At 35.1% G+C, this 18,529-nt stretch overlaps 1 protein-coding gene and 1 long non-coding RNA gene across 2 annotated transcripts; both read right to left on the reverse strand.

The window, feature by feature from the left end:
- Positions 1 to 2,336: 2,336 nt before the first annotated feature.
- LOC148204423 (uncharacterized) lies at positions 2,337 to 4,616 on the reverse strand. Its single transcript, XR_015783967.1, has 2 exons — positions 4,521 to 4,616; positions 2,337 to 2,548 (listed from the first exon to the last, which is right to left on the reverse strand). It is a non-coding gene; the product is annotated as an uncharacterized LOC148204423 (long non-coding RNA).
- Positions 4,617 to 12,634: 8,018 nt separating this feature from the next.
- Positions 12,635 to 14,879, reverse strand: LOC124826659 (zinc transporter 6, chloroplastic). The gene is made up of 2 exons (XM_047299551.2): positions 14,092 to 14,879; positions 12,635 to 13,044 (listed from the first exon to the last, which is right to left on the reverse strand). The coding sequence occupies exons 1-2, from the start codon at positions 14,752 to 14,754 to the stop codon at positions 12,730 to 12,732; spliced, it is 978 nt and encodes a 325-aa protein (XP_047155507.2). The 5' UTR covers positions 14,755 to 14,879; the 3' UTR covers positions 12,635 to 12,729.
- Positions 14,880 to 18,529: the final 3,650 nt, after the last annotated feature.

An 18,529-nucleotide genomic window follows, 5' to 3' on the forward strand; every position in this document is an offset into this window, starting at 1 on the left:
ACCTTTGCTGGATCCACTGAGATTCCTTGAGCAGAAATCACATGACCCAAAAATTGTACTTTCTCTATCCAGAACTCACACTTTGACAGTTTCCCATACAGTTGATGTTTTCTTAAAATTTCCAACGCCACCCTCAAGTGTTCTGCATGCTTTTCCTTATTCTCTGAATAGATAAGAATATCGTCTATAAATACTACCACGAACTTATCTAAACATGACCGAAATATTCTGTTCATGTAGTCCATAAAAATCGCTGGAGCATTCGTCACGCCAAACGGCATTACCACGTACTCAAAGTGTCCGTAGCGAGATCTGAAAGCCGTCTTTTGCACATCTTCCGTCTTGACCAGAATCTGATGGTACCCAGATCTGAGATCAATTTTTGAAAACACCTCTGCTCCTCTCAACTGATCTAATAGATCATCGATTCTTGGCAAAGGATATTTGTTCTTTATTGTAACCTTGTTCAGCTGTCGATAATCCACGCACAACCTTGAACTTCCATCCTTCTTCTTCACCAGCAATACAGGAGCTCCCCATGGAGACACACTTGGACGGATAAACTTCTTCTCCAGCAGATCTTCGATTTGCTTTTTCAACTCTACTAGTTCGGCAGGAGCCATTCTGTATGGAGCCATAGAAACTGGGCCAGCTCCAGGCATTAGATCTATTGTGAAATCGATCTCTCGACTAGGTGGTAAACCTGGTACTTCTTCTGGAAAAACATCAACATATTCTTCCACCACAGGTATTCCGATGATTTGTTCTTCAGTATTCTCTCTTTTCTCCTGAGCTAACACCATAAAGCAGGTAGCTCCATCTTTGATATCCTTCGCAACGACTCGAGTTGAGCTTAGTTCTAAATCGTTCAAATTTAGAAACTCTATCTTTTGTTTCCCACAGTCAATAAGAACGTGATTGGCAGTCAACCAATCCATTCCCAAAATAATGTCTAGATTTTGAAGGGGTAAGCAGATCAAGTTCACTTTGAACTTGCGTCCTGCAATTTGGATCGGGCATCCGACACAGACTGAACTGGTCGTAACTGGTCCCGATGCTGGTGTAGAAACTACTAATTCACACCCTAGATCAAGCATCGGTAATCCGAGTCTTTCTAAACATGCTAGGGATATAAAGGAGTGTGTGGCTCCAGAGTCAAACAAAACATATACGCATTCACCTAACAACATACAGGTGTGTAAGATTAATGTACCTGGCTTAGTAGCCTCTTCTGCAGACATTGCGAATACTCTCCCTGTTGCCCGGGGCTTTACTTCAGCAGAATCTTGTTGTTGTGGTTCTCCCACCTTCTTTTTCTTTGGACAAACATTAGCAAAGTGTCCCGGATCATTGCAGATGAAACATCTCTTCCCTTCAACTTTTTCCCCAATAAGTTTAGGGCAGTCACGTCTGAAATGTGCCCCTCCACACTCAAAACACTTCACTGTTCCTCGATATGATAATTGTGGTTTTTCATAAGGTTTCTTGTTGAATTTCATTGAAGATTCTCCCTTTGCAAGTCTGGAAACTCTACTTGGATCAAACTCCAACAATTCTATCATTCTGGCTTTCTCTACCAATGCTGGAAACTCTTGTATTTCCAATGGCATAAGTACCTTCTTCAGTTCATGCCTTAGTCCTCCCTCGAATTTTCGACATCTCCATTCTTCTGTGATATTCTGAGTATAAAACCTCGAGAGATAATTAAATTTTACTATGTACTCTTGTACTGATAACCTTCTTTGTTGTAAGGTCAGAAACTCCGCCTCCCTTGCAAATTTTGCACTGTTTGGAAAATATTTTTCCAAAAACCTCATCTTAAAGTTCTCCCAATTCACAGTCTCACCACGAACCGTCATCAACTGTTGCATACTTTCCCACCAATATTCAGCCTCACCCACCAAAAGAAATGATGCATAAGTTAATTTTTGTTCTTCTGAGCAAGTTATTACCCGAAAAATCTTCTCGTTCTGCCTTAGCCAAGAGTCAGCCTCATCAGGAGTAGCCTCCCCATTAAATTTAGTTGGATCATGCCTTAAGAAGTCATTCAAGCTAGAATGATTTTGAGGTACTTGATCAACTTGTTGTTGCTGCATCTTTGTCGAGTTTAAATGATTTCTTCAAAAAGATAACAATACAATTTAGCATATGATATCAATTTCCTCCAAATAGTCATTTTCATCATAACCATTAATAGTTTTACTAAGAATAATAATTTCACTCCCCATAGTCCCAAAATACTTTCGAAAACCATTGCTCTGATACCATAATGTAACACCCGAATATTTTAAAGGGTATTACTGATAGTAGAGACTAAATTAATTTGATATCTCATATAAACAATCAAACTTTATTTCAATTACTCCAAGTACAATACCAAACTTACAAACTTTAAACAATATAGTCTTCACCATTGAAATTTCAACTTATAAATTTTACACAACATAATCTTCCCAATACAAATTTATTCTTTTTACAAAAATCCCTGAAAGTTTTTCCCCGCATCTCTCTCATCTCTAAGCTTTTTCAACCGCATCTGCAACATTATCTAATCACATATAACATGAGTTATATGATCATAGTACAAACAAATAAGGGTAAGCCAACCATATCATAAAATCATTAAACTTGTAACAAAAATATTAAAATCATGTATTTCTGCAATTGATAAAATATCATTATTCCGATGTCATTAATTCATCATTATCAAAATCATCTTTCTCATTTCCATAAATCTTACAAGTGTATCATGCTTACTCATGAAGCCTTATGGTCAGACCGCTCTCTGCCTGCTTCCTTAAGCCTCACTTACATACTATGTCTTACTTTCTGAAGCCTTATGGTCAGACCCCTCTCTGCCTGCTTCCATAAACCTCAGGTGTTACTTTGCTCATACCAAACCCTCATGGTATAACTCGAACATACTACTCCCGGTAGTAAACATCATTTCATAAGTAATGATTTCTCATATCCACTCCAACATTTCATAGAAACCAACAATTCATACCCTCTTATCCACCTAACTCAATCATGTTCATTCTTTAATCATGAATTCATAATAACCCGTTTTGGTATCGATAAATTAAACATATTGCCAGATATCATGCTTCATATTATAAACTCATTTTGCCCATAACGAGTATAACTCAACATATTTTCACCAAACAAAGATCATGGATCAACCAAAATACATCAACATATCTTAGTAACTACATATTAAAGTCTGGCTCAATGTAATGATAAATAAAATATATATGAAATTTTTACCATGATAATATTATGCATCTACAATCAACTTGTTTTATTTTATTTTCATCCTAGTAGAGATTTTTCTTTACCCCAATTGGTCACCGGAGAGGACCCAGATGTCTGAACGCATCAAACTCACCTTCGACGCCAGCACATATGACTAGTCACAACTGACTGGACCAGGCCAGGGCTGCTCTATGATCAGGGATGTGCCAACTCAGGTTTTTAAGGTTCCTCTATCCTACCAACAAAGGGAGGCCTTCAATAATTAACAATTTATTTATTTAATTTATCTACCTTGTTTTCTTATGCTCTAAATCTTAAAATGCCTAATTTTACTTCCTCTCACAACAACCTCAAACACTGTATATATTTAATACCCATATACAAGCTATTACATAACCCTTATTCCAAACCTTCCAACAAGATTAATTTCAGCCAACAAACTTATTCAATAAAATCATCACAATAAACATCCATAATAGAATTCATACAAGATAATTATAAACAATTAACAATAATAAAACATTACTATAAATGGTCATAGAAGAATACAATATTTGACAATCATAAAAATAATCTTAATATAAAAATTCATGGGGAAACAAGAAGTTGAATCTGGCAGAGCCGGTTAGACAACTTCTAATCCATCCATCAATACAATATAATTAAATAACAAGAACAATACATGTATGGGGAAATAAGAAGTTGAATCTGGCAGAGCCGGTTAGACAACTTCTAATCCTTCCAAAAATGCAATAAAATAAATAAGTAAAGCAATAAATAGTTTGGGGAAACAAGAAGTTGAATCTGGCAGAGCCGGTTAGACAACTTCTAATCCTTCCAAAAGTGCAATAAAATAAATAACTGAAGCAATAGAAAGTTTGGGGAAACAAGAAATTGAATCTGGCAGAGCCGGTTAGACAATTTCTAATCCTTCCAAAATAAAATAAAATTAAATAAGGAAAACAATAGAATGTTTGGGGAAACAAGAAATTGAATCTGGCAGAGCCGGTTAGACAATTTCTAATCCTTCCAAAATACAAAAAAATAAACAACTAATAACATACAAGTGGCATAACATAATCAACATTACATTTTACAACTATCACACTTGGATATCAACACAAAGCATACTCTCATTTAAAATTTAAGATCATACAGAAACAAAATACTCCATATTCAAGATATAAGATCAGAAAAAGCAAAATATAGCATATCCAAGACTCAAGATAATACAAAAGGAAATACTCAAAGTTAGCTCCCCTTACCTCTATTACAGACTTAATCTCCTCGTCCTCTGAAAACTTCCAGAATATCCCCTTTGCAAAAATTTGAAATTCTTCCAACTCTCTTCTCTCAAAAATTTTCTAAGTTCTTTGGTGTAAATTTTCAGCCTCCCCCTCTTGGCTATTTATAGCAAAAAAATTTACTATTCATTTTTTACTATTCATTTTAACTATTCATTTTTTTATTCATTTTACTATTACAAAAATAATTTTTTATTTGCAATTTGATAGATTCTGATCTCAAAGCTACGTGGAACACTTATCCTTTCCAAAAATATTTTTTTTTTTTTTTTTTTTTACTATTCACTTTTTACTATTCACCTTTTACTATTCACAATTTACTATTCACTTTTTTTTTTTTTTTTTTTTATATCTAGTATTTAACTTACAAATATTTTTCAAGGATCTTACAGGTTGGGTTCTATTTTCGGGCCGGGCGGGAGGTAAAGGCCATAAGATTGCCCTCTAGGTAACGAAGAGAGGAAAAGGGTGCTGTCATCTAATCTATCTCGACCAGTTTCCCGAGGCGTTGAAAATCCAGACCGGCTCAGAGAATCACTGGCGCTATTTAGCCCTTCGTTTCGCCATTCGAAGTACTACCCCTGCCTTCCCCTTTTGTAACATACCCAGGCGCCCTCCCTTCCAATCACTAAGAAAAAAAAATACCAATCAAAGCCCTATCTAAGTAAATAAGTGAAACTATCGACGTCCGTTGTGGGGGGGGGGGGACGGACGTCTAAGAGGATGGACAATCACCTCTTCAACTCCCCTCTGTCAGCCCCTTAAACGTCCGTTGTGGAGAGGGTCGGACGTCTATAATATTATAGACGTCCGTCCCCCTCCACAACGGACGTTTAAGGGGCTGACAGACAATTAATTCTTCAACTACCTGTCAGCACCCTAAACGTTCGATATGAGGGGTCGGACGTCTATAAAATTATAGACGTCCAGCCCCTTCCACAACAGACATTTAAGGGGCTGAAGACAATTAATTCTTCAACCACCCTGTCAGCACCCGAAACGTCCGATATGGGGGGCCGGACGTCTATAATATTGTAGACGTCTGTCTCCCCACCACAATAGACGTTTAAGGGGCCGACAGACAATTAATTCTTCAACTACTTGTCAGCACCCTAAACGTCCGATATGGGGGGCCGGACGTCTATAATATTATAGACGTCCGGCCCCTTCCACAACGGACGTTTAAGGGGCTGAAGACAATTAATTCTTCAACCACCCTGTCAGCACCCGAAACGTCTGATATGGGGGGACGAACGTCTATAATATTATAGACGTCCGACCCATCCACAACGGACGTTTAAGGGGTTGAAGACAATTAATTCTTCATCCACCCTGTCAACACCCGAAACGTCCGATATGGGGGGACGGATGTCTATAATATTATAGACGTCTGGCCCCCTCCACAACAGACATTTAAAGGGCTGACAGAGGAGTTGAAGAGGTGATTGTTCCAGCCTCTTAGACGTCCGTGGGTGGGGCCCGGACGTCTATAATATTATAGACGTATGTCCCCCCATGACGGACGTCGAGAGTTTCACTTATTTACGGATATGCCACCGGTCAATTATTTACGTTGGGGTTGTTGAGGACGGACGTCTATGGGGTGACGTTCAAGGCCATTTCTACACTAGTGGCATAACCAGAGATCAAAGCAACAAAAAATATTTTCTTCAACCGAGGAGTAGAGTTCATAAGCTTGTTGTGAAAAAAGCAACTGCTATAAGATCAATCAAGGCCCTATCGTGATGAAACTGAACCCAATAACCCTTCCAGGATTAAAGCATTTGAATTGCTATCATCATAACCTGTTAGTGAGAACAATGCAATCCCAAAAATTATCCCCATTGGTGTTGTCACTACAAACATCGAACATATGTACGCAGTTGTTCTAAACCTAAATCCTGCCAGTAACAATCATCATACAAAAATCTATATCAATTTACAGTATAAATGTTAATGAATGCACTACTCTTTATTCCTATAGCAGACAAGAAATATGATATTAAATCTAGTTAGTATGAAAAATATTGAAATAAAAATTTAGGCTAAATGAATATATATAATTGGAGGTATCTACGGTAAAAAAACATGGCTTTTTAATTACTTTTTTTGATAAAAAAAGCATGGCTTTTTAACACACATTGGAGGGATTTTGTAATGTGAGAGTGAGCATAAAACGTGAAAAAGGAAGAAAGAGAGTATGGATGGATTGCATTAGAACTTTTTTCTCTTTGGTGGTTCATTTCAGTATTCAATTTTTGTACGAACCTTTTTTTATTATCATTCTGCTATTGTACAAACCTTTTTTGGTTATCGTTTTTCTATTGTATGAAATTGTTTTCCAATTTTAATATCAATATTCCATACTATTGTTTCATTCCTTTTCCTGGATAATTTTTTCTATCATTACAAAATATTTACTCCAATGATTGATATTTTTTTCCCTAAATTATATAAGATATTAGGATGTAAGTTAGTTTATTTTACATTGACAACTATTGTTATAACAACAAGACACCTATTATATTGTCTATGTATAAGGCACACATATCTTTCTCAGTTTAATACAATTTTTGAAGTACATTCAGAAAGGATAATATTTCCTCTATTCTTTCTATACCGTTCGGTTTCATCTTACCGTTCGGTGCAGGACATAACGTTCGGTTTTATCTTAATGTTAGGTGCATAGTTGTGGTCACTATTCCATCAGAACTGGTATCCAGAGCTCAAGGTTCAAAGCTTGGGAGCTTTAGAAATCATCTAGGCTTGGGGAAAGGTGGTTGAAGCATGAAGAAGATCAAAATTGTGTTTTCTTGGTGAAAGATTATGGGTGTTTAGGATGGCTAGCAGCAACATCTCATCAGCTAATCTACCAATTCTTACGGAGAAAAATTAGAGTAGATGGAGTACTCAAATGAGGGTATTATTCAGATACCAAGCTGTGAATGAGGTCGTCGAAGGGGAGTTTCAAAAATTGTCGATGGATGCTGCAGATGAAAGAAAAAACAAGGAGAGAAAGAAGGATAATAAAACATTGTTTGTAATCCACCAATGCGTAGATGATGCGTATTTCGAAAAGATCCAACATGCAAAGACGACAAGAGAAGCTTGGAGCATTCTTGTTAGATGTCATACTGGAGGAGAGAAAATAAAAAAGGTCAGGTTACAAACATTGAGAAAACAGTATGAATTGATGCAAATGTTGGATGGTGATAGAGTGAGAGAGTATTTTGACAAAGTGGTAGCCATTACCAATCAGGTGAAGGGATGTGGAGAGGTCATCACAGATCTAATGCTGATTGAAAAGATCACGAGGTCCTTACCTCAGAAATTTGATTACATTTGTGGTTATAGAAGAGTCAAGAGAACTAGAAAAAATGAAAATAAAAGAATTGCAAAGCTCTCTAGAACCGCATGAGATGAGGATGTTTGATAGAAATCCTGTCAAGATTGATGAACAAGCATTGAAGGTTCATCATGTAAAGATGATGCAAAGAAAAAACAAAAGATATGGAAAGGGAAGAAGGGGAGTTGGAAGCCCAACAGATCGAATGATGATAAAAATGGTGAATCAGATTCAGTGGAAGATAAAGGCAGTGTGGAGAAGTATCAAAAGAAGAAAGATAAGAAGAGTATAGAGTGCTACAATTGCCACACCAGAGCAAGGAGGCTTATTTAGCACAAGAAGACTCGGACTCAGAACTCCTCACTTTTAATGGTAACCATGTTTGCAACTAATTCTGAGTCTCAAGATAAGATGTGGTATTTAGATTCGGGTTGTTCGAATCATATGACCTACCACAAAGAATGGTTGGTGAATCTTGATGAATCCAAGAAGAGTAAGGTGAAGGTTGCTGATGACAATGTTTTGAAAGTAGAAGGAATTGGAGATGTGATTATCAGAAGGGAAACTGGTTCACAGGCAAAAATCACCAACGTGTTGCTTCTTCCAGAAATATAATGTAACTTGCTAAGTGTTGGACAATTGGTGGAGAAAGGATTCACACTTGTGATGGGAAACCGTGACAGGATGGAGTTGTATGATGATAACAAAAACTTGATATTGAGGTGCAAGATTTCACAGAATAAAACATTCCAAGTTAACTTGAATGTAGTAGAAAACTTGGAATGCATGACTGTTGTGAAGAAGGATGAAAGTTGGATTTGGCATCTCAGGTTTGGCCACTTGAATTTCAAATACATGAAGCACCTTGGTGAGAATGAGATTGTATCTAGAATGCCTAAAATCACTATTCTAAAAAGTGTTTGTGATTCTTGCTTGACTGGAAAGCAGACAAGGAAGCCTTTCAAGTCTCAAATTAGAATGAGAGCCAAAGATTGTTTAGAGGTGGTGTATTCTGACATTTCTGGACCGTTTGAGGTATCTTCTTTAGTTGGAAATATATATTTCATAACGTTTGTGGATGAGTTCAGCAGGATGCTATGGATTTATGTAATCAAGGTGAAGAGTGATGCACTTGATACTTTCATAAAATTCAAAGCCTATGCTGAAAGAGAGGGTGAGAAGAAGTTGAAGATTTTGTGCACTGATGGAGAAGGAGAATACACTTCTGGTGCCTTTGAGAAACATTGCCAGAGTTGTGGAATTGTGCACGAGATCATAGCACCTTACACACCACAACATAATGGTTTGGCAGAGAGGAGAAATAGAACCACTGTGAACATGGCCAGATGTCTCTTAAAGGAGAAGAACATGCCACGTAGTTTTTAGGGAGAGGTTGTGTCTACATCTATCCACATTCTCAACAGATGTCCAACAAAGAGATTGGAGGGAAAGGTACCTCTAGAAGTTTGGATTAGAGTGAAGACAACAGTCGGCTATTTCAAGGTGTTTGGTTCACTAGCGTACAATCATATAGCAGACCAGAAGCGCACTAAACTTCATGATAAGAGTGAAGCAATGATATTTGTTGGATATCATGCTACTAGTGCCTACAAGTTGTATGATCCATTAAGGAGAAGATGGTGTTGAGCAGAGATGTAATTGTGCTCGAGGATGAAAGTTGGAACTGGAATGAGATGAAATCCAGTTTGAAGAAGGCAAAGGTGAAGGGTATCATTGATTATCCTACTTCTGTAGAGGAAATAGAATATGTTGCACACATTAATTCATCTCAACACACTGTAATGCAAAGACCACAAAGGCACAAGGTGATTCCTCAGAGATTATCCGACTTTGAAGTCTACTCAGATGCGTAGATTGATGAGGGAGGAAATCTGGTGCACATAGCCTTAATGGCTGGAGCAGAACCATTGAATGAAGTTGAAGCAATGGAGCATCCAGTTTGGAGTAGGGCAATGGAGGAACAAATCAAATGAATAGAAAAGACTAAAACTTGGAGATTAGTAGACCTCCTAGCTGGAAAACAAAGCATAGGTGTGAAATGGATCTTTAAGAAGAAATTGAATCTAGATGGGACAATTTCTAAGCATAAGGCAAGGCTTGTGGCAAAGGGCATTCTCCAAAAGCACGACTTAGACTACTCGGAGGTGTTTGCACTAGTGGCTCGCATGAGACTATTATATTGGTAATTGTTATGGCTTGTGCAAGGGAATGACCATTATACCATCTGGATGTCAAATCTACTTTTCTGCCTGGACCATTGGAGGAAGAGGTGTATGTGCAACAATCTCCTGGCTTCATTAAGAAAGAGAAGGAACACTAGGTGTATAAGCTGCATAAAGCATTATACGGGCTGAAGCAAGCTCCAAGAGCTTGGATTAAGAAGATTGACTCTTACTCAATCAAGGAAAAGTTCAACAAATGTGCAGCTGAACATGGTGTATATGTGAAGGGAGATTTTGTGAAGGAACTGATCATCATCTGCCTATATGTGGATGACTTACTTGTCACTAGATCTAATCCAAGATTCATAGATGAGTTCAAGAAGATTATGGAAGCTAAATTTGAAATGACTGATTTGGGGAACTTAAGCTACTTTCTAGGTATCGAGTTCATACATACAACAAATGGTTTGATGCTACATCAAAAGAAATATGCAGGTGAATTGCTGAAACGATTCAATATGTTGGAATGCAATGCTGCAAAAAGTCCTATGGAGGCAAACTTGAAACTTGTGAAGGATGAGGCTGAAGAAGATGCAGATGAAATAGAATACATGCAGATCATTGGATCTCTAAGGTTTTTGTGCAACAACAGACCTGATCTTGCATTTAGTGTGGGGGTGATCAACATGTTTATGAACCAACCGAAGAAAACACACATGATGGTTGCAAAGAGGGTGCTACGGTACATCAAAGGCACAATGGATTGTGGTGTGCTATTTCCCTCTAGAAGAAAGAAAATTGCAGAGGAGATAACAGGTTACTCAAATTCAGATTATGGTGGTGATCCAGTTGAGAGAAAAAGCACCTTTGGCTATATCTTCATGTTGAACGATGCTCTCATTTCTTGGTGCTCTAAAAAGCAACCGGTGGTGGCACTCTCAAGCTGTGAAGCAGAGTATATAGCTGGGAGATTTGCTACTTGTCAAGGGGTTTGGATTAAGGAGTTGATGGAAGAGTTGAAGATGCCTCTGGAGAAGCCAATTCAGTTGAAGATTGATAATGTTTCCATAATCAATTTGGCCAAAAACCCTGTCAGCCATGGACGAGTAAACATATTTAGGTTAAGTTTTACTTCCTGAGGGACATGGTTGATAAGGGAAGAACTGTTTTGACTCACTGCAAAACTGAAGTACAACTGGCTGATTTGTTTACCAAACCTTTGAAATTTGATAGGTTTGATTGTTTGAAGAAGCATAGGAGTTGTAGAAATAAATAATCCGACTTAAGGGGGCATATTAGGATGTAAGTCATTTTCTTTTACATTGACAGCTGTTGTTATAACAACAAGACACCTATTATATTGTCTGTATATAAGGTACACATACCTTTCTCAGTTTAATACAATTTTTGAAGTACATTTAAAAACGAGAATATTTCCTCTATTCTTTCTATACCGTTCGGTTTCATCTTACCGTTCGGTGCAGGACATAGCGTTCGGTTCCATCTTAACGTTTGGTACATAAGCTATGGTCACTGTTCCATCATAAGATACATATGAATTTGATATGGGTGAATATGAGAGGGAACCATTTTGAAATGGCTTACATGATTCAAGTGTAGGTTTGTTTTATCCATTAGAAAGCTACACATTTAATAGAAAGTTCAAGGTAAAAAATTTTCAAGCTCAAAGGGCAAGGATAAACATTGCATCAAAACCAATGGTCAAAGCAACAAAAGATATTTTCTTCAACCGAGGAGTAGAGTTCATAAGCTTGTTGTGATAAAAGTTAATGGTTATAAGATCAACCAAGGCCTTGTAAATTAGTATTCCTGATGAAACTGAATCCAGTAACCTAAAGCATTTGGATTTCTATCATCGTAACTTGTTAATGAGAACAATGTCATCCCTAAAATTATCCCCATTGCAAACATCAAACACATGTACGTAGTTGTTCCAAACCGAAATCCTGCCTGTAATAATCATCATACAAAAAGCTATAGTAATTCGTAGTATAATTTTTAATGAATGCATTACTTTTTATTTCTATAGCAGACAAGAAATATGATATCAAATCTAGTTAGTATGAAGAATTGAAATAAAAATTTAAGCTAAATGATTGTATATAATTTGAGGTATATGGGATAAATAAAACATGGCTTCTTAATTACTTTTTTTGGTAAAGAAAACATGGCATCTCAACCCACCTTGGAGGGATTTTGTATCGTGAGAGTGAGCATAAAACATGAAAAAGGAAGAAAGAGAGTATGGATGGATTGAATTAAAACTTTTTTTCTCTTTGGTGGTTCATTTCTCTATTCATTTTTTGTACGGACCGTTTTTGGCTATCGTTTTTCTATTGTTTGCACCTTTTTGTTTATGGTTCTGCTAATGTATGAAGTTTTTTTCCACATTTAATACCAATATTCAATACCACTATTTCATTCCTTTTTTTGCATAATTTTTTTCGATCATTACAAAATATTCAAACCAATAAATTTTGTTTCCTAAATTATATAACATAGATATGAATTGATACCAGTGAATATGAGAGGAACCATTTTGAAATGGTTTATATGATTCAAGTGTAGGTTTGTTTTATCCAAGCTGCACATCTAATAGAAAGTTTAAGGCAAAAAATTTTCAAGCCCATAGGGCAAGGATAGACATTGCAGCAGAACCAAGAGTCAAAGCAACAAAAGATATTTTCTTCAACCGAGTAGTAGAGTTCATAAGCTTGTTATGAAAAAAGTCAACTGCTATAAGATCAACCAAGGCCATGTAAATTAGTATTCCAGATGAAACTGAACCCAGTAGTCCTTCCAAAATTAAAGCATTTGGATTGCTATCATCGTAACCTGTCAGTGAGAACAATATTATCCCCAACATTATTCCCATTGGTGTTGTCACGGCAAACATCAAACACATGTACGCAGTTGTTCCAAAGCTAAATCCAGCCTGTAACAATCCTCATATAAAAATCTAATTAGTATGAAAAATATTGAAATAAAAATTTAAGCTAAATCAATATATATATAGTTGTAGGTATATGGGATAACAAAAACATAGCTTAATTATTTTTTTGGAAAACCATATTGTTTTTGAAAAATAAAAAAACCTTTAACACGTACATGAGAGGTGGAGGGTAATTGGTGCTACGGTTTTATTAATTACAAATGAAAACAAAAAATTAATAGTTTATCATGATTATCAAAATGACTTTGTGAACACTTTAAACATTGTTATTGATTGGGAGTGAGAGAAGTGAAGGAGCAATAGAATATTTATTTTGTTCCCTTTTTATTATTATCATAGCAGTCACAGGGGTGAAGCTATGATCTCAAAAAAAAATGCAAATAAAGATTTTCAATTCGCAATCGTCATTTTCTCTCGTGACTGCATAAGCCACACAAAGACAGGTAATAAATTAATTAAAATATTCCTCCATTGCCTCTTTTCTAAAAGAGGACCATACCATAGACTATTTCATATACACTTTTATCTTTGCAAAATTGTATTTAACTCATTTTTAACTGTACCCATGTTTGAATTAATGGATAAGATAATCTGGAGAGGTCATTAATAATAAATTAAAAAAAAATAAAAGGAACACACTATATCTTATTTTTTTCAATTCTATAAATAACACTAAAATGGCCTGAATAGAAATCCATCCTTATCCACAAAAATTACCAAATCAATCCCCTAAGGTTAATTTAATTTGGGAAGTTATAGGAGTCTTTATCCCAATAATTTTAGATGATGATTTACTATTATAACTACCCTTAATTACCGGAAAGAGAAACTATATACCTTGTACTATTTTTCAGTTCAAATTTTAATGTATAATCTAATTATATAATTATAATCAACAGATTATCTAAGAATTTGCATTTATTTATTGAATTTCAGAAATCCAATTAAAAACACGGTCATTCGAACAAAACCTAATAATTTATTGAATGAAAGCATTTAAGAATGAAAGAAGAAGAAAGTGAAAGAAACCTGAGCGACGCATCCACCGAGACCCATGCCTTCAAATATTTGATGAAATGCCAAAGCAGCAACGAGAGGTCGAATAGTGCAAACGTTCTGAGACATTCCCATGGTAACTCCGATTATCACAGAGTGAAAAATAATCCCAATCTCAAGCACCTGCGAAACCAACCTCTGTTTCAGTTTCACCAATTCTTCACCTCTTTCACCATCGCCGCCGGACCCATGGCAGCCTCCGCCGAGCTCCAACTCCTTCTCCTGCGCCACCACCGGCGCGTACTGCGCGTGCTCCACGTGCGAGCTCGCCGCGAGGTCCACCAGGAGCGCCAGAAGAGCGCCCACAAGCGTCACGAGCCCCGCAAAAGGGAAGTCCTTCCACGGGTGGCGCGACGCCACCTGGCAGTCGGCGAGTGCGGCGTACGCGTCTGGGAGCACGTGGACCAGCGAGGTCGAGAGAATCACCCCCGCCGCGAAACACTTGATCACGACTATGGCCTTGTCGTAGAGCGGCTTCCCGCGGAAGATCCCGGCTAGGAGTACCGGCGACGACATCCCCACCACGCTCGTCACGAAGATAACGAAGATTGACACCACTTTGAGATGCGCCGCCGCCGCACCGTCCCTGCACGCCGTCGTTCGAGCCAAGTCCGTCACACACGCCGAAGACGCCATGCACGAACGAAGAGAGAGAGAAAGGTTAAAGAAAAAGAAAGGTGTGGGGATGGAAAAAAAGAGAGTTAAGAAGAGATGAAGTTAGAAGAATGAGACGCGAGAGTGATAAATGGTGTGGTGTGGACCAGGCTCTGGTGGGGTTCGATTTCTCGTGGAATGACTCATTTTTTCACAGATACTTCTTTCTATTACATTTTTTTATCATTCACGCTTTCTTCCTCTTTCAGATAAATTTCCCTTCTTTATTGAAAAAATAAACTTGAAAGAATAATATTTTCTCTTATTTTTTTTAAATGAAACAACAAAATACGTCTGCATTTGCTTGCTTATGTATGCAATTAATGTTTAATTTAATTATTGAGAATATTAGTTCAATTTGTACGTAGAAAAAGTGTAATTAATTTCACACCTCAAGTTATAAATTTATGACGGGTTTATCAGTAATTTGCTCCAATCCCATGTGGGGCGTCATTAAATGAATATCCATTTATTTAGTGAACTTTTTTTTGTAACCACACATATTTATAAATAATTTTTATTATATATACAAATGAAAATAATTTAAGATGAAATATACAACTGTTAAATTCATTGACTTTCTTCTGCTTTTCATAACATAAATATTGAACAATTTTGAGGCTTTATTTATAATTAAAATCATTTACAAATTTTTAAATTGTTTTTATCTGTGATAGATAATAGATATGTTATGCATAAAAAATGATGTGCGAAATATTTTACCTTCACATGTTATAAAATATTCATATCAATGCACAATAATCATAAACTAGTACGGTAAAAAAAATCTTATTATAATTAAGATGAGTTTAATACTCAAAAGGACGTGTTTTTCTTCAAATTGGATGGATACATTATTCATGGGTTAAATGTCTTTCATAAATTTTAACTTAGAAATCGTTTAAGAATGATTTTGATATATGTTAATATTTAAATTTCAAAAATAAGGGATAGTTATTTTAATTTAATTATGTTAATTTTTTTAACATATTTTATGTTAATATTAAATTGTTTATACTGTTTAATAAATTTTTATTTAATATCAACTAAAAAACATGCTTTATAAAAAAAATTTAACACAATTATATTAAAATAGTACATTCATTTCTAACATTTAAAACTAAAATATTTAAAAGCGTTGAAAAAAATAAATTTTAATTTTATATCTAAATTAAAAAATTAAAAATATACTATAGTCTTATGTACAATATGTCGATAAGTACTAGTAATTTTTTTTCTTCTTATTATGCTTATGTTTATGTACACTGTTCTTCCTAGGCATATTTAAGTATATGATCAATTTTAAAATCTCCATTATTTTTTTTAAACTTTCCGTTAAAGTTCCGTTAGTTTTTGCTAAAAATAATATATTTATACTATTGTTATGGAAACATATACAGAATTCTTATTTAAATAGATTTCGTCTGATTTATTTTTATAATATAATAATCTTGTTAAAAGAGTTTTTTTTTTTACCAGAAAGACTATTCTCAGATATATTTTTTGTTTTTTTATAAAAATATATTTTACCAAATTATATAATATATTTTCAGTAATAAATTTTTTTTATTGAAAGTATTAAAAATAGTTAGATGTTTTATAGCTTCTAATATTTACGAAGAGAAACACATTGATGCTTTAAGGAATAAAAGAGTGAAGGAAAGGTTGATAAATTGAATTTATTTTAAAGAGTATTATTTTTCTGATACTAATCTAGATGAACTTGTTAGACACTAAAATTCAATATAAGAGGAAATGGCAATGAAATATTTATATCTCACAGAAGAAATAAACAACTTACTTTGTACTGTCAAATTAAATGAACTGAACTAAACACATTGATGAATTAATGACTTAAAATAATTTCTTAAAATACTAAACTTAAATAAATAAATTAGCTAAAATGTTCCCACAGTGAAGGCATATTTAGTATAAGATTTTAGTTTTATTTTAATATTTATATATTAAATATATAGGAAAATAAATTTAAAAATAGAATATAAATGGTTGTTTTTTATTTCATTTAGAATTTTATTGCACTAAAATTTAAATTCTTTGACTCTCTCTAAATTAGAAAGTAGAAAGTATTATAATTAATGTATTGTAATTTGATTATATTATGAGGAACTTACAATATAAAAATATTTGTGGACAACTCACGACTGAATTTTAAACAAGTGGATTAATTTCTACTGAAAGAATAATTTATTTTCTTATACTTTTTAGGTGATATATTAATAGATACTGTTTGATTTTATAAGCTTATTTAGATTAATTTAGGATTTTAAAAGTGTCATTTGTTAGGACAATTTTAATCCAAGTTAATATTTATTTTTATTAAGTGGTTTGTGTTTTGGTATGACTAATAGTCACATATAGATATTAAAGAATTGTTTAAATTTTTTTCTTCTTTTTATTATTTGAAGCGTTTTTTAAAAAAATTGTGATGAAATTTTATACTTTAAAACGGATAATACCTTAGATAAAGTGATTGTCACTCAACTTACTTAAGATCGAAACATTTGAGGTGATTTATGAAAAACGAAAGTGGTTTCCTTTAGCTTTCTATAGGGAGATGAACTCTCATTTCCTTTAACTTTGATTGAGGATTTATGTTTCGATACGTCCAATAATAACATTACTTAGAAGACCAAACAACATCTTAAAATATTTCTTTCTCTTTCCATTCGTTGGAATGTCTTTTAAAAACAAAATCATGATATAATTATATATTTTAAAGTAGACAATATCTCAAATACAATAAATCACTTGAACGATATTACTTGATAGATTTAGGAGGACATTTAATTGTTTAGGAGTGTAGATTATGCAATTGAAATGTTAGATATTTGTATAAAAAAATGTTATATGTATATTTTGAGTATGAATTTGGATATATGTAAAGAGAAAATATTAGATATATAAATAGTAACATTTTTTAGTACGAAAGAATATACATGGATGTTTGAAATAATGTAAGAATGTATCTCTTGTAGAATAAAGATTGGTTGAAAGCTTTCTTGAATGTCGTTAAGGGTGGTTATTTTTAGGTTGAAAATTTGGGTCAAGTCACCTCTCAACTCTCAAGCGATGATGAAAAAAAATGTGTAATCAGGAGCGCTTCTCCCTGCACCTCCCAATTCTTTTGTAATTTCAACTGTACCCCTGTCAGTGTCAATAGAATATTTTGATTTTATAAAAAAGTTAACACATCCTCAAAGCTTCTGCCGCATCTCACATTTGAAACCTACACCCCCTTTCTGAAAGGCTGGACTCCTTCTTTTTCCTCCTCTCTGGTGCTCCTCCCCTCCGTGCTCTTCCTTCCCCCTCCTCCCTCGTTTGTTCATTGTTTTGTGTTGTTGTATGATAGAATATATGTTTGTGCTTGATTTCTGGTTGATATGCGCTTGAGCATGGTTTTTGTGCTTGATCAGGGCTGGGTGTTGGAACCGGGAGGAGTTGTAGGCATAGTTGCACTTGGAATTGTGGTTAATGCCCGTTGTACTTGGATGTGCGGATGAGGTGGTGCCATAGTTGGATTTGCGCCTGATGGTAACTACAGTTGGACCTGCGGTTGAGTTGCATGGTCGGGCCACTTGGAAGTGCGAATGTGGGTGGCCCATAGTTGGATCTGCGGCTGAGGCGAACCGCACTTGGAATTGGGGCTTTTTGTTTCCGCACTTGGAGTTGCACTTAACGAGTTACGGTTAACGAGTTGCGTTTTAGGGTTGTGCTTTAGGAGCGACTGTTTGTGTTT

The sequence above is a fragment of the Vigna umbellata genome, chromosome 1 (assembly GCF_029865625.1).
Source record: "Vigna umbellata cultivar VRB3 chromosome 1, Vumbellata_1.0, whole genome shotgun sequence".
NCBI classification, from domain to species: Eukaryota; Viridiplantae; Streptophyta; class Magnoliopsida; order Fabales; family Fabaceae; genus Vigna; species Vigna umbellata.